Genomic DNA, 11,884 nt, shown 5'->3' on the forward strand with positions numbered 1-11,884 from the left:
GTCCCTTTACCTGCGAACATTTGCCCCCAATCAGCTTTTGAAAGTTCTTGCTTAATACCATCAAAATTAGCCTTCCTCCAATTTAGAACTTCAAAGGATTTGGTCTATCCTTTTCCATCACTATTTTAAAACAAATAGAATTATGGTTGCTGGCCCCAAAGTGCTCCCCCACTGACACCTCAGTCACCTGCCCTGCCTTATTTCCCAAGAGTAGGTCAAGTTTTGCACTTTCTCTAGTAGGTACATCCACATACTGAATCAGAAAATTGTCTTGTACGCACTTAAGAAGTTCCTCTCCATCTAAACCTTTAACACTTTGGCAGTCCCAGTCGATGTTTGGAAAGTTAAAATCCCCTACCATAAATACCCTATTATTCTTACAGAAAGTTAGTTGTAGGGAAAATGCTAAAATCTGTAAATAATATATTCTATTAAAAGTTTTTGAGTCTGTACCTGACAGGGTGGTATTTGGAATCAATGGATATTCTTTGGATTTTTAGAAGACTATAGGGGAGGGTGTTACACAAGTTTAGGGCTCATAGGATTAGGAATCACATACTAGTATAGATTGATGATTGATGTAAGGACAGAAAGTAGAGTGTCAGAATAAGCATATACTTTTCAAAATGGCAAGCTATAACTAGTGGGGTTCCTCAAGAATCAGTTGTAGGCCTCAGCTATTTATAATCAATATCAACAGTGTAGTTAAGGGGACCAAGTATAATATAATCAATGTTTGATGAAAGTACAAAATTAAGTGAGAAAGCAAGTTGTATTGAATAGGGAAGTGCTGCAGAGCAACATAGACTGGTTAAGTGAGTGTGCAACAATGTAGCAGATGATATATAATATGGGGAAGTGTGAAATTATCCACTTCCTTTATTCAAGTCCTCCTCATCCAAACCATTTTTTAATCAAATATTTTCTGATTATGAACTTCCTCGCTGCTGTATCAGGTATCATATGGATTCTTCATTACCCAACCAATCACAGAAAATCCCAAGCTAATTCAATTCTGATCACAACATGATAACTGCAACTGATACAGTAAAATGTTGATATTTCCAAAGGTGAAGTCTGGAATAAAAATGGGTCCTTTTTGGAGGCCGCCCTGATATTTTAATTGCTAAAGGTATTATGGATGTATGGTACTAGACTGTATAACTCAGAATATTACAGCCTGATTCCTATTCTGTGGTGAGTTACCTGCAGCCACTACAATCAACCATAGTACCTCTATGCCAACAGTAGCAAGACATCAATTAAAGTAATTTTCTAGTGATGGCAGCTTATTGTCAGACTAATATAAAGATATTCTTATTAATTCCTTTACTTTCTGTTCAATAGGTGCCTTCCTACCATTCATGCCTTCTCTAGGCATGTTTCTCACACGCAGAACCCGGGGCAAGGTTTCCCAACTTGTTATTAATTAAATGGGATACCTACACCATTAAACTCCTTGTTGAGGAGAAATGAGTGGCTCCCCTTCCTTGTTTATCCATCCTTTGCTTAGTCACACGAAGATTAACTCCTTTGTGGATCCTTTCTCCCAGAAACAAACAAAACATTTTAAAAGGGACCAAGTTCACCAGAGTTGACCTTAACTATGGATCCTGACTTAACAGAAAGTGAATTTGTTCATTATTAAATATAAGAAGAGATAAAAAATGTAACACAAATTTATACAAATCAGAAATAAGAGATAAATCCAAAACTTTAGAAGTTTTAAAATAAAGATACATGAAGCAATTTCTGAATTTCTCATGAACAGCAAATAATTTAATGTAGCTATTGCAATGGAAGTTTAGCTGTTGCAATGGAGGTTACCAGCAGCATTGACCTTGTAGTTAAACAGTTGGTTTCAAGATTCCTAGTTTTGCAGGTTAGTTGTTCTATTGTTCTGATTCCTTTTGACCTGTGTTTGAATTCCAGCATTCAAGATGAGAGAGAATGTTTCCCTTATATATTACCTACAATGCAGGGGTAGTTCAAATGGTTATTCTGAAAGTAGCGACCCTCACAGTAATCTAGTCCATGCACTATGCTATCCAACCATTGCAGTCAATTTTTAACCCTCATTTTGTATATTTCTGTGTGATAAAATAGGCATGTCTTTAGGAGATGGCTGTCTGTTGAGAGGTAAGAGATAATCAGCCTCTCTTATTATCCCTTCTTATTAGGTCATTCACTGTTTGAAATTTTCCTGACAATTTATATGCATGACATTTCATTGGATTCACACAAGACTTTGCCAAACAGTCACTTTTCCTATTGCAGTCTTCCTTTTGTTAAAAATTTAAAAATCTATAAATACTTTAAGATTCTGATCCAGGGTTATAACATATTCTTAGTACTTTTTCACACCTCAGTACCATTCCCTTCCTGTTTGCACTATAGCACCTTTAGCCATTTAATATCTCCTGACCTGCACTCTATACTTTCCTTTTAAAGGAACCTGAGGAGCAACTTTTTTACACAGGGTGGCACTCATATGGAATGAGCTGCCAGCAGAAATAGTTGAGGCGGGTACATTAACAACATTTAAAAGACATTTGGATTAATTCTTGGATAGGAAAGGTTTAGAAGGATGTGGGCCAAGTGCAGGGAAATGGGGTTAGCATAGATGGACGTTTTGATCGGCATGGACTAGTTTGGGCCAAAGGGCCTGTCTCTGTGCTTTAGGCCTCTATGACTCTGTGACTCAATCCAAAATCAAACTTTTCCTGAACTGCTTCCAATGCAAGCATATTTCTCTTTAAGTAGTAAGGAGATCAAAACTGTACATAGTACTCTACGTCAGTCTCACCAGTGCCCTATATAGTAACATGACTTCCTTATTTTTATGCTACATTTACTCTTGCAAGAAACATCACGGATCTGAAAACTTTGTTTCTTTCTCCACGTAGGATGCCAAACCAACCGAATATTTTAGCATTTTCCATTACCAGGATTTGTAGCATTTTGCTTTTGCAATACAGATATAGTACTTGAAAATTTTGCAATAAATTGTGTAATATCTTCTGGCTGTAAGAATTTAATTTTGTAATCAGCGCAAGGAAATTGCAGAAACATTGGCCTAAATATTGTGCTTGCAGGAAGAATGTAAAAGACTCTCAGTACTGAAGCAGCAAAGAGTATCAGAAGCCAAACATTGTAGAATCTTGTTTCTATATTTATATATAAAACATACATTTAAACAAGGCAAAAGTGAAGACTGCTGATGCTGGAAATCAGAGTCTAGATTAGAGTGGTGCTGGAAAAGCACAGCAGGTCAGGCAGCATCCAAGGAGCAGGAAAATAATAGGACTGATGAAGGGCTTATGGCCGAAATGTCGATTTTCCTGCTCCTCGGATGCTGCCTGACCTGCTGTGCTTTTCCATCACCACTCTAATCTAGACATACATTTAAACAAGTCTACTTCAAAAAGTATCCCCTACACTGAAGTTCTAAGGTATTTTGTAAAAACAGAGAAATAATTTAGTTTATGTAAAAACTACTCTTACGAGTACTGCCCACTACCCCTAATAAAAGACCTTAAGGCAAAAATTAACACTGCTTGAAAAAAAATTGAAACTTTTCCTTCAATAGCAGTAACTATCAAGCCACCAACAAATGAAGTTTCTTATTTATTGGTAGAGATATCTTTGATCGTTATTATAAATCTATTGAATTGAATTAAATTCATTGTCACGTGTACCGAGACACAGTGAAAAGCTTTTGTCTTGCAAGCAATACAGGCAGATCACATAGTTGGGTCGCAGAGATAAGTAAATATTAGGTAAACAGTGGCAAAAACAAAAACACAGGTACAGGCGAATGTTAAGAGTTTGTGAGTCTATTCAATATTCTAACAACAGGAGGGTAGAAACTGTTACAAAACCAACTGGTGCGTGTATTCAGGTTTCTGTACCTTCTCCTTGATGGTAGAGGTTATGGAAAAGCGTTGCCTGGGTGGGGTGGATCTTTGAGAAAGCTGGAGGCCTTTCCTTGACAGCGGGCCTGGTAGATGGATTCTATAGATGGGAGGTTGACCTTTGTGATTGTCCGGGCTGAATTCACCATTCTCTGTAACTGTCTCCGATCTTGAATGGTACAGTTGCCATTCCAGGTAGTGATACATCCAAACAGAATGCTCTCGATGGAACACCTATAAAGGTTGGCAAGGGTATTCGCCATCATGCCAAATTTCCTCAGCTGCCTGAGGAAGAAGAGATGTTGTTGAGCCTTTGTAACCAGTGCATCCACATGAAGAGTCCAAGAAAACTTGTTGTGGATGGCCATTCCCAAGAGCTTGACACTCTCCACTCGTTCCATCCCACCGAAAGTCAATAATGACTTCCTTGGTTTTGTCAGCATTGAGAGCTAGGTTGTTCTCAGTATACCATTTTTCCAGGTCTTCCACTTCCCATCTTAGTCTGTTTCATCGCTATCTGAGATTTGATCGACTATGGTGAAGTCATCAGCGAACTTGTAAATGGCATTCGTCTGGTATTTGGCAATGCAGTCATGGGTATATGATTAGTACATTAGGAGGCTGAGTATGCACCCCAGGAGGCTCCAGTGTTGAGTGTTAGTGAGGATGAAATATTGTTCCCAATCTTCACTAATTATGGTTTGTGAGTCAGTAAACTGAAGGTCCAGTTGCAGAGAGTGGGGCTTAGTCCGAGATCACTAAGTATAGTAAGTCAGTCTCAAGGGGATAATTGTATTGAAAGCTGAACTGTAGTCAATGAGTAGGATTCTTATGTAGCTGTTCTTGGTGTCAAGATGTTCTAGGGAGGAGAGAAGAGCAAGTGATATGGCATCTGACATGGATCTGTTGGTCCAATGGGCAATTTGGAGTGGGTCAAGAGTAGTGGGGAGGCTGCAGTTGATTAATGCCATGACCAGCCTTTCAAAACACCTCATGACCACCAAAGTTAGGGCCACTGGGCAGTAGTTATTAAGACATGCTGCATGAGCCTTCTTAGGCACAGGGATGATGATGGCCCTCTCGAAACAGGCAGGGACAGTGTCATGCTGCAGGGAGAGGTTGAAGATGTCCGAGAAGACCTCTGCCAATTGATCTGCGCATGCCCTGAGTGCACAGCCTGGTACTCCCTCTGGTCCCATCACTCACGTGAAGGAGAACTGATCTGACCTCTGATGCAGTGACTGTTGGGAAAAGTTCGTCAGGACTTGTTAGAATACGTGTTACCTCCCTGCCAAAATTCTGCTCAAAGCGAGCATAGAAGGTGTTGAGACAATCTGGGAGAGATATGTCATAGTCTGCTATCTTGCACTGTCTCTTTTTAGAACCTGTGATATCATTCAGTCCTTGTCATAGTTGCCGAGTTTCTGTCTGGATCTCTAGTTTGGATCAGTATTGGTCCTTGGCTGTCTTAGTGGCTCTGCAAAGGTTATACTTGGATTCCTTATATTTGAGCGGGTCTCCTGATCTGAAGGCCTCACGCCCGGTTTTTAGCAGGTTCTATATGGCCTGATTCATCCATATAGAACAGGAAACACCCAGATTGACTTCCTTGGTATGCAGTCCTCCACACACTTGCTGATAAAGTCTGTGACGGTGTGGCGTACAAGGTATCTGTGGACTGTTTGAACATGGCCCAGACTACACTGGAGTTGATCCTCTGCCTCCACTGACCAGCACTGGATCTGTGTCCGTGAGGGGGTCTCCTGCTTGAGCTTTTGCCTGTAAGCCGGGCATTGTGGTCGGAGTTCCTGAAATGAAAGCGGGGGATGGAGCGGTAGGCATACTTTTGCAGTGGTGTAGCAGTGGTCTAAAATGTTTGGGCCCCTGGTGGGGCAGGCAATGTTCTGGTGGTACTTGGGCAACACCTTACTTACATTAGCTTAATTGAAGTTGCCAGTCACAATATACAGGGCCTCGGGGTGTTCCGTCTCCAGGGTGTTAGTGATGGAGTACAGCACATCCAGAGCTTCTTCAATATTTGCTTGTGGTGGTATGTACACAGCGGTTAGTATAGCAGCGGTAAATTCCCCTGGTAGATAGAAGGGGCGGCATTTGATGGTGAGGAATTCAAGGTTTGGGGAGTAATTGTTAATCAACTGGTAACTGAGTTCTGAGTATTTTGTCTTCAGTTTATTAATAGATTGTGATTCTTAATTAATCATTTGAAGCAACTAATCTTTATCTAATGTGGTGCAATTGGTTTGCAGCTTTATTTTTCTCTACTAATAAACTTGTCAATTAGAGACAGAAGTAGGCCATTCCACCCATCAAGTCTGTTCTGCCATTCAACAATGGTCTCTTCTCAATTCCACTTTCCCAACTATCCCAATAACATTTAACTCACTTATTAGTCATAAACGTTTACAAAATAACTTCTTTTGTACTGAATTATATGAATAGTTGAGTAATTGTGGTGATGATATTATGACGTTAATATATTCCAGGGAATATGAGTCCAAATGCTACCATGTCAATTTTAGAATTTGAATCCAGTTTTCAAACTATAAAAGTAAAAGGTTGATTGCAAAAGCTAATGCAGTTAACATTTGTTAGAAAGTTAAACCTATTGTCTTGAGCTGGTCTGACCTAAATGTAACTCTGGTTCCACAGAGTATGGTTGAGAATGAACAACTCTTTGAAACAGAGTCAAATATTGTGGCACTGGAAAAGCACAGTAGGTCAGGCAGCATTCGAGGAGCAGGAGAGTCAAAGTTTTGGGCATAAGCCCTTCATCGGGAATGCCCGAAATGTCGACTCTGCTGCTCCTCAGATGCTGCCTGACCTGCTGTGCTTTTCCAGTGCCTCACTTTTTGACTCTGATCCCCAGCATCTGCAGTTCTCACTTTCTCCTAACCCTTTGAAACAGCCAACAAAACCAACTCGATGCATTGAACTGCTGTCAAGAAATTCGACAAGTTCACCTGTCTCAGAGGACATCCAAGAATGGAAACTATGTGATGGTCTCCAGTGTTACAATCAGATGAGGAGGGGGGAAATCAGCTCCCTTCATTTTAAACACCCTCAACTGGCTGCAGTGAAGATTTTTAATTCTTTTTAGTATATCGCTATGTCACACTATCAAATATGGATATTTTAGAACTGTAATTTTACAGACCCAATAAAATATTTTTCCTCGGGATTTTTTTAAGACACTTTTGAAAGAATAATTTTTTCCCCTCGTTTGAGCTGCCGGATGAATAACTGGCTTTCCTTCTTTTAACCCCAGACAGTTGTCTACAAGAAAAAACTGTAATTCTTTTCAGCATGCAGCAACCAAACATGAATTAAAATGGAATTCTAGTCAAAGTTTGGAAGCCAATGACAATGTTACACGTGTGGAAGAAACTGAAATTTTATTACTTGCTCACTTCAAAAAAAATAATATATGACATCAATGACAAACAAAAACACAAGTGCAAATTTTTAAAAATGGCATGTCTAGTAAAATAAGAAGATAAAGAATATGCATTTTTAAAAGCTGTTGAAGTCTTGAGTCGTTATAATTGAACCCAAGACCATGGGTGTTTAGTTGCTTTTATCAGCCATAGCGAGATTTGGTGCAACTTTGAGTTCTCAGTGAATGGATATTCTCTGATTTGTTTTATTGGTGGTGCTGGTTTTCAGGATGATGTGAAGGAAACAGAGACAAAGAGAGAGAGAAACACAGTCTTCCAGACCTTGCTGCAATCAATGCATTTTCTTTCTGTCTGCTACTGCAAATGATCCCCTGCCCTTGCTGCCTATCCATAACATCTTACCTCCCCAATGACCTCCACCCCAACCTTCTGAAAACTTCCACACTATCACTTACCTCTGGCCTGGGTCAGTTAGCAAATCTGATTGTTGACAGGGTATCGCCTGCCTGCTGACTAATACTGGTCGCCAGAGTGTTCTTCACTGGCTCTTCAACTTGTGACCGAGATCCTATCATCTTCACAAAATTATCACACCGGGAAGAAAAAACAAGTAAAACTGTTGAATGACACTTAGCAGTCCAAGTTGTTTCCTATACCTAAGAATAGTGCTCCAGCATTCCATATACAGGTTGTTCTGCTATAATGCACGTTTTATCAACACAAATTAGCTATAACACGATTGACCAATTGGGAACACTGTTTCTAAAGCGCAAAGTTTTAAAGCATGTACAGTACAACCTTGGTTATCCAAACATCAATTTTCTTAATTTTGGATTGTCCAAACAATTTCTCAAGGTCCTATAAAAATGTTACATCAAAGAGATAAGTGAATTCGGATTATTTGTACTGAAAAACATGTGAAAACACTGGCAAAAACAAAGAAACACAAGCAGCCCAACCAACGGCGACTGGATTTTTTTTACATAAGGGTTAGTTACATAGCCTTTTGCAAAAGTAATTCCTTTATTCCTGTCACTTTACTGGGCCATTCATGAAAAAAAATGGAAGAAAAAGTAAACGCATGCACGAGGCAGTGCTTCTGTCTTTCTATCGCAACACTGAGTTCGGCGGAAACTGATAGATGTTCTTCTGATTGTAGAAACTGTTCGGGACCTTGTTTAATGCTGGGGTTTCCATATTTATGAGATGGTAAGGGTTTAGTCCTTCTCAGTTTAACCTACAATTTGCAGAATGCAAAGATTACTTTGTTTAAATAGCAGACTCATCAAAATTATAGATTTGAACAAACTGTCCGGTAGAGCACAGCGTTGGATCAGTATGGCTTCCTTTGTTTATGATCAGATCAGTTATCCAAATAAAATACTCCCCACCCGTGTTGTTCAGATAACTGAGGCTGTGCTGTATTTGTTACAACACAATTATGGCCCCATTAGTTTAAATATTGCTGCTATTACACAATTTTCTTAGAACACGGGATTGCAAACGAATGGAACTGACTGCATTACTGTTAGTTTTTACTGTTTTTTTCCTTCTGGACAATAAGTTCATAGGCATGCTGTGTACCACTGTGTTTCTCTATGAATATCTGTAACAAGGAATTCAATTTTCTGCAACTATAGCTATGCAGGTTTCACAGTCTTTACCCCAAAAGTTACAAAGAGCTGATTCATTCAATCATTAGTTTCAAGTTTCTTTATTGATCAAAATGAAAAGAGGGTTTTACTGTTACATCTGTAATGTTTCAGCAACAGATCGATGTACCACATTCACACTTTACTTATCTATTTAGTTTTAGTCACTCTTCCTAAGTGGCATTTCTTATCTCAGTGACATTTTCGGCTTTGTGAGCCCATGTAATAAATTTAATTTTATACTGTGCAGCATAAGCAATAACATTATAAAAGATATACTTTTTAACTACATATCTTTTTATTTTACCAAATGCAGATCATCAAAACTCTGAACCAAGAAGCCTTGCAGATGCAGTCTCGTGGCCTTTCTGCTCAGGAAAGCCTCCCCTTCCATTTCAACGTACAAATGGTGTGCGGCCACTTTGTTGCCATGATTCCAACTAAACTCTTGCCTGCTGAAGATGCAGCGTTGAGTCCTGGTGACTCAGAAGTGGAAAAGAATGAGACTGGGCCAGATGCTGAGTCAGAAATCCCTGAAACCCAGCCAGATGACGATACAGCACAAAGGCCTCAAGGTGTGATCATTACACAGGAGGTTCCCTACCAAACCATGGCAGAATTTGTAAAAGATTCAGAGGCTCTCCATGAGTCCCAGGCTGATGTCTATGAACGTCACATATGCCTTCTCCTTCTGCAGTTGTGTCTAGGGTTGGAACACTTGAAAAATCATAACATTACGCATTGTGACCTCCGTCTGGAAAACCTGCTGTTGGTTAAAGTGGCTGAGCCAGGAGGCAAAGAACAAAGTACTAATCCTCAGCTGCTGAGACTTATCATCAGCAACTTCTCCAAAGCTAAGCAAAAGAGTACAGCGATTGATCAAAAACTGCACCCAGACCAGGTTCGGTTAGCACCCGAAATGATGTCTGCATCCCAGTACAAAAAGGTTGATGAGTTTCAATTGGGCATTTTGATCTATGAGGTGCTGCACATGTCAAACCCTATTGAGAGCATTTCAAGTCAAAAGTATTATGAAGAATACAGTGCAGGAGACCTGCCTCAGATTCGCCTGTTATCTGTTTATTCTGAAAGGCTTCAACATCTTGCCCATTTACTCTTGTGTGCAGATCCTAATAAAAGAATACATATCAGTGAAGCAAAACACATCTTACAGGCCTTACTCTGGGGTCCAGACCAGAATGTGTTCAGTCTGAACACTGGATTGAAAGACCCACCTCTGTTGCTGAAAAACTGGTTGGATGTGAAACGTATTTTGCTAATGCTGAATTATGGGGAAAGGTTTCTAAATGATGAGAAGCCAGTAAAACTGGAAGACTGGCTTTGCTGCCAGTACTTTGCATTCGCTACTCCTGACTCAGTGTTTCAAGCAGTATGGGGGCTACAGATTCTACTGGAAGAAGGGTGTTGAATAAGAAAATGAAGCCAATACAAGTATCCATTGATGAATGAGGTTTATACTGCAAATAATAAATTGTCGTTTTTCTCTTGCACTAGAACAAAAACAACTTATAGTTATACTATGTCAAGTTATATTACATATTATAGGCTGATTGAATTTGATTAAACTGCCTCAAGCTTTATTTAGACACTTATGTTCTATGAAACAGGAATTGACATTGTGAGTGATGAAATGTAACTATCACACATTAATCTATTAAAAAGTAGTTCCCAAAAAGTTCCGATCTTTCCCTAACAGATGAGTAGATTAAACACACCGTCTTGTGAGGCACTTATCTATGTAGCGCTCCACTTCCAAAACCATGGGCTAAGTTTAATTGATCTCTTTTAGGACTTTATTCAAGTCATGCTACGAGCCCTCAAAAAGATAGGATAAGATCGGGCGACCTTCTCAGTGCTGATAGCTGTTGACAAAATTTGCTGTGAATTCAAAGCATATGTATATTGGTTAGTGGCAGATGCAGTTGTGATGCCTCCTACAGGCAATTGGCCTAACAGCATTCACTCTATGGATCCCAATACAGCATTAACAAATAATTATTTACATGCGTGATTAGAAAGCTGCCAGTATTCATTTGACTAAATGTGCCGAATGAATGTACATGCATTCTTAAAAAGAGTGAAGCTGGAGAGTGCATTTCTTTCCAAACCTTCAGGTTTGTTTAAGTTACAGTACATAATCAAGTATATCGTTGGTTAAGCCACAATAATTCTTTGAACCTCTGCCAATATCAAAGGTTAAGAGTGTAAATGCTCACTACTGTTGTTCCCTGCTAAGCATCAATAACAAGTGTAATTATATAAAATGATCAAGTCTTCTCATGCATTCAGTAATTTCCATTTTAGCTTGCTGCACCTGGATAGTAACTATAGTCAGATATTTGCACAATAAGTAATTGCACTGTCAGGCATCTTGAACCCCATCACAACTAATCACTGCAAAATTAAAATAAATGATGAGTAAAGTCTTGATTGAAAAGGCTTAGTCAATCTGTTCCACAGTTCTTCAACTTGTGGTTTCCAACAACTTTCAAATTTTCTTTTATGCACATTCATTGGATGTGAACATTGCTGGTGAGGGCAGGATTTGAGAGCCAATCCTTAGTTTGTGAGAAGATTTGTAGCTCGGGTGCTCGTTGTTGTGGTTCTGTTCGCCGAGCTGGGAATTTGTGTAGCAGACGTTTCGTCCCCTGTCTAGGTGACATCCTCAGTGCTCGGGAGCCTCCTGTGAAGCCATTCTGTGATGTTTCCTCCGGCATTTATAGTAGTTTGTCTCTGCCGCTTCACAGGAGGCTCCCAAGCACTGAGGATGTCACCTAGACAGGGGACGAAATGTCTGCAACACAAATTCCTAACTCGGCGAACAGAACCACAACAGCCTATCTTTAATTACCCTTGGTGATGAGCCACCTTGTTACACTGC

General features: G+C 39.6%; 1 protein-coding gene across 2 annotated transcripts in view; it reads left to right on the forward strand.

Annotated features, from left to right (window-relative positions):
- Positions 1-11,638, forward strand: part of peak3 (PEAK family member 3) — an 85,000-nt gene extending 73,362 nt beyond the window's left edge. For both annotated transcript variants that reach the window (XM_043721176.1, XM_043721177.1), the window contains exon 4: positions 9,299-11,638. In XM_043721176.1, the coding sequence (XP_043577111.1) occupies positions 9,299-10,411 (1,113 nt within the window). In that variant the 3' untranslated portion in view covers positions 10,412-11,638. The remainder of the gene's footprint in view (positions 1-9,298) is intronic.
- Positions 11,639-11,884: the final 246 nt, after the last annotated feature.

Source organism: Chiloscyllium plagiosum, chromosome 31 (assembly GCF_004010195.1).
Source record: "Chiloscyllium plagiosum isolate BGI_BamShark_2017 chromosome 31, ASM401019v2, whole genome shotgun sequence".
Classification (NCBI taxonomy): Eukaryota; Metazoa; Chordata; class Chondrichthyes; order Orectolobiformes; family Hemiscylliidae; genus Chiloscyllium; species Chiloscyllium plagiosum.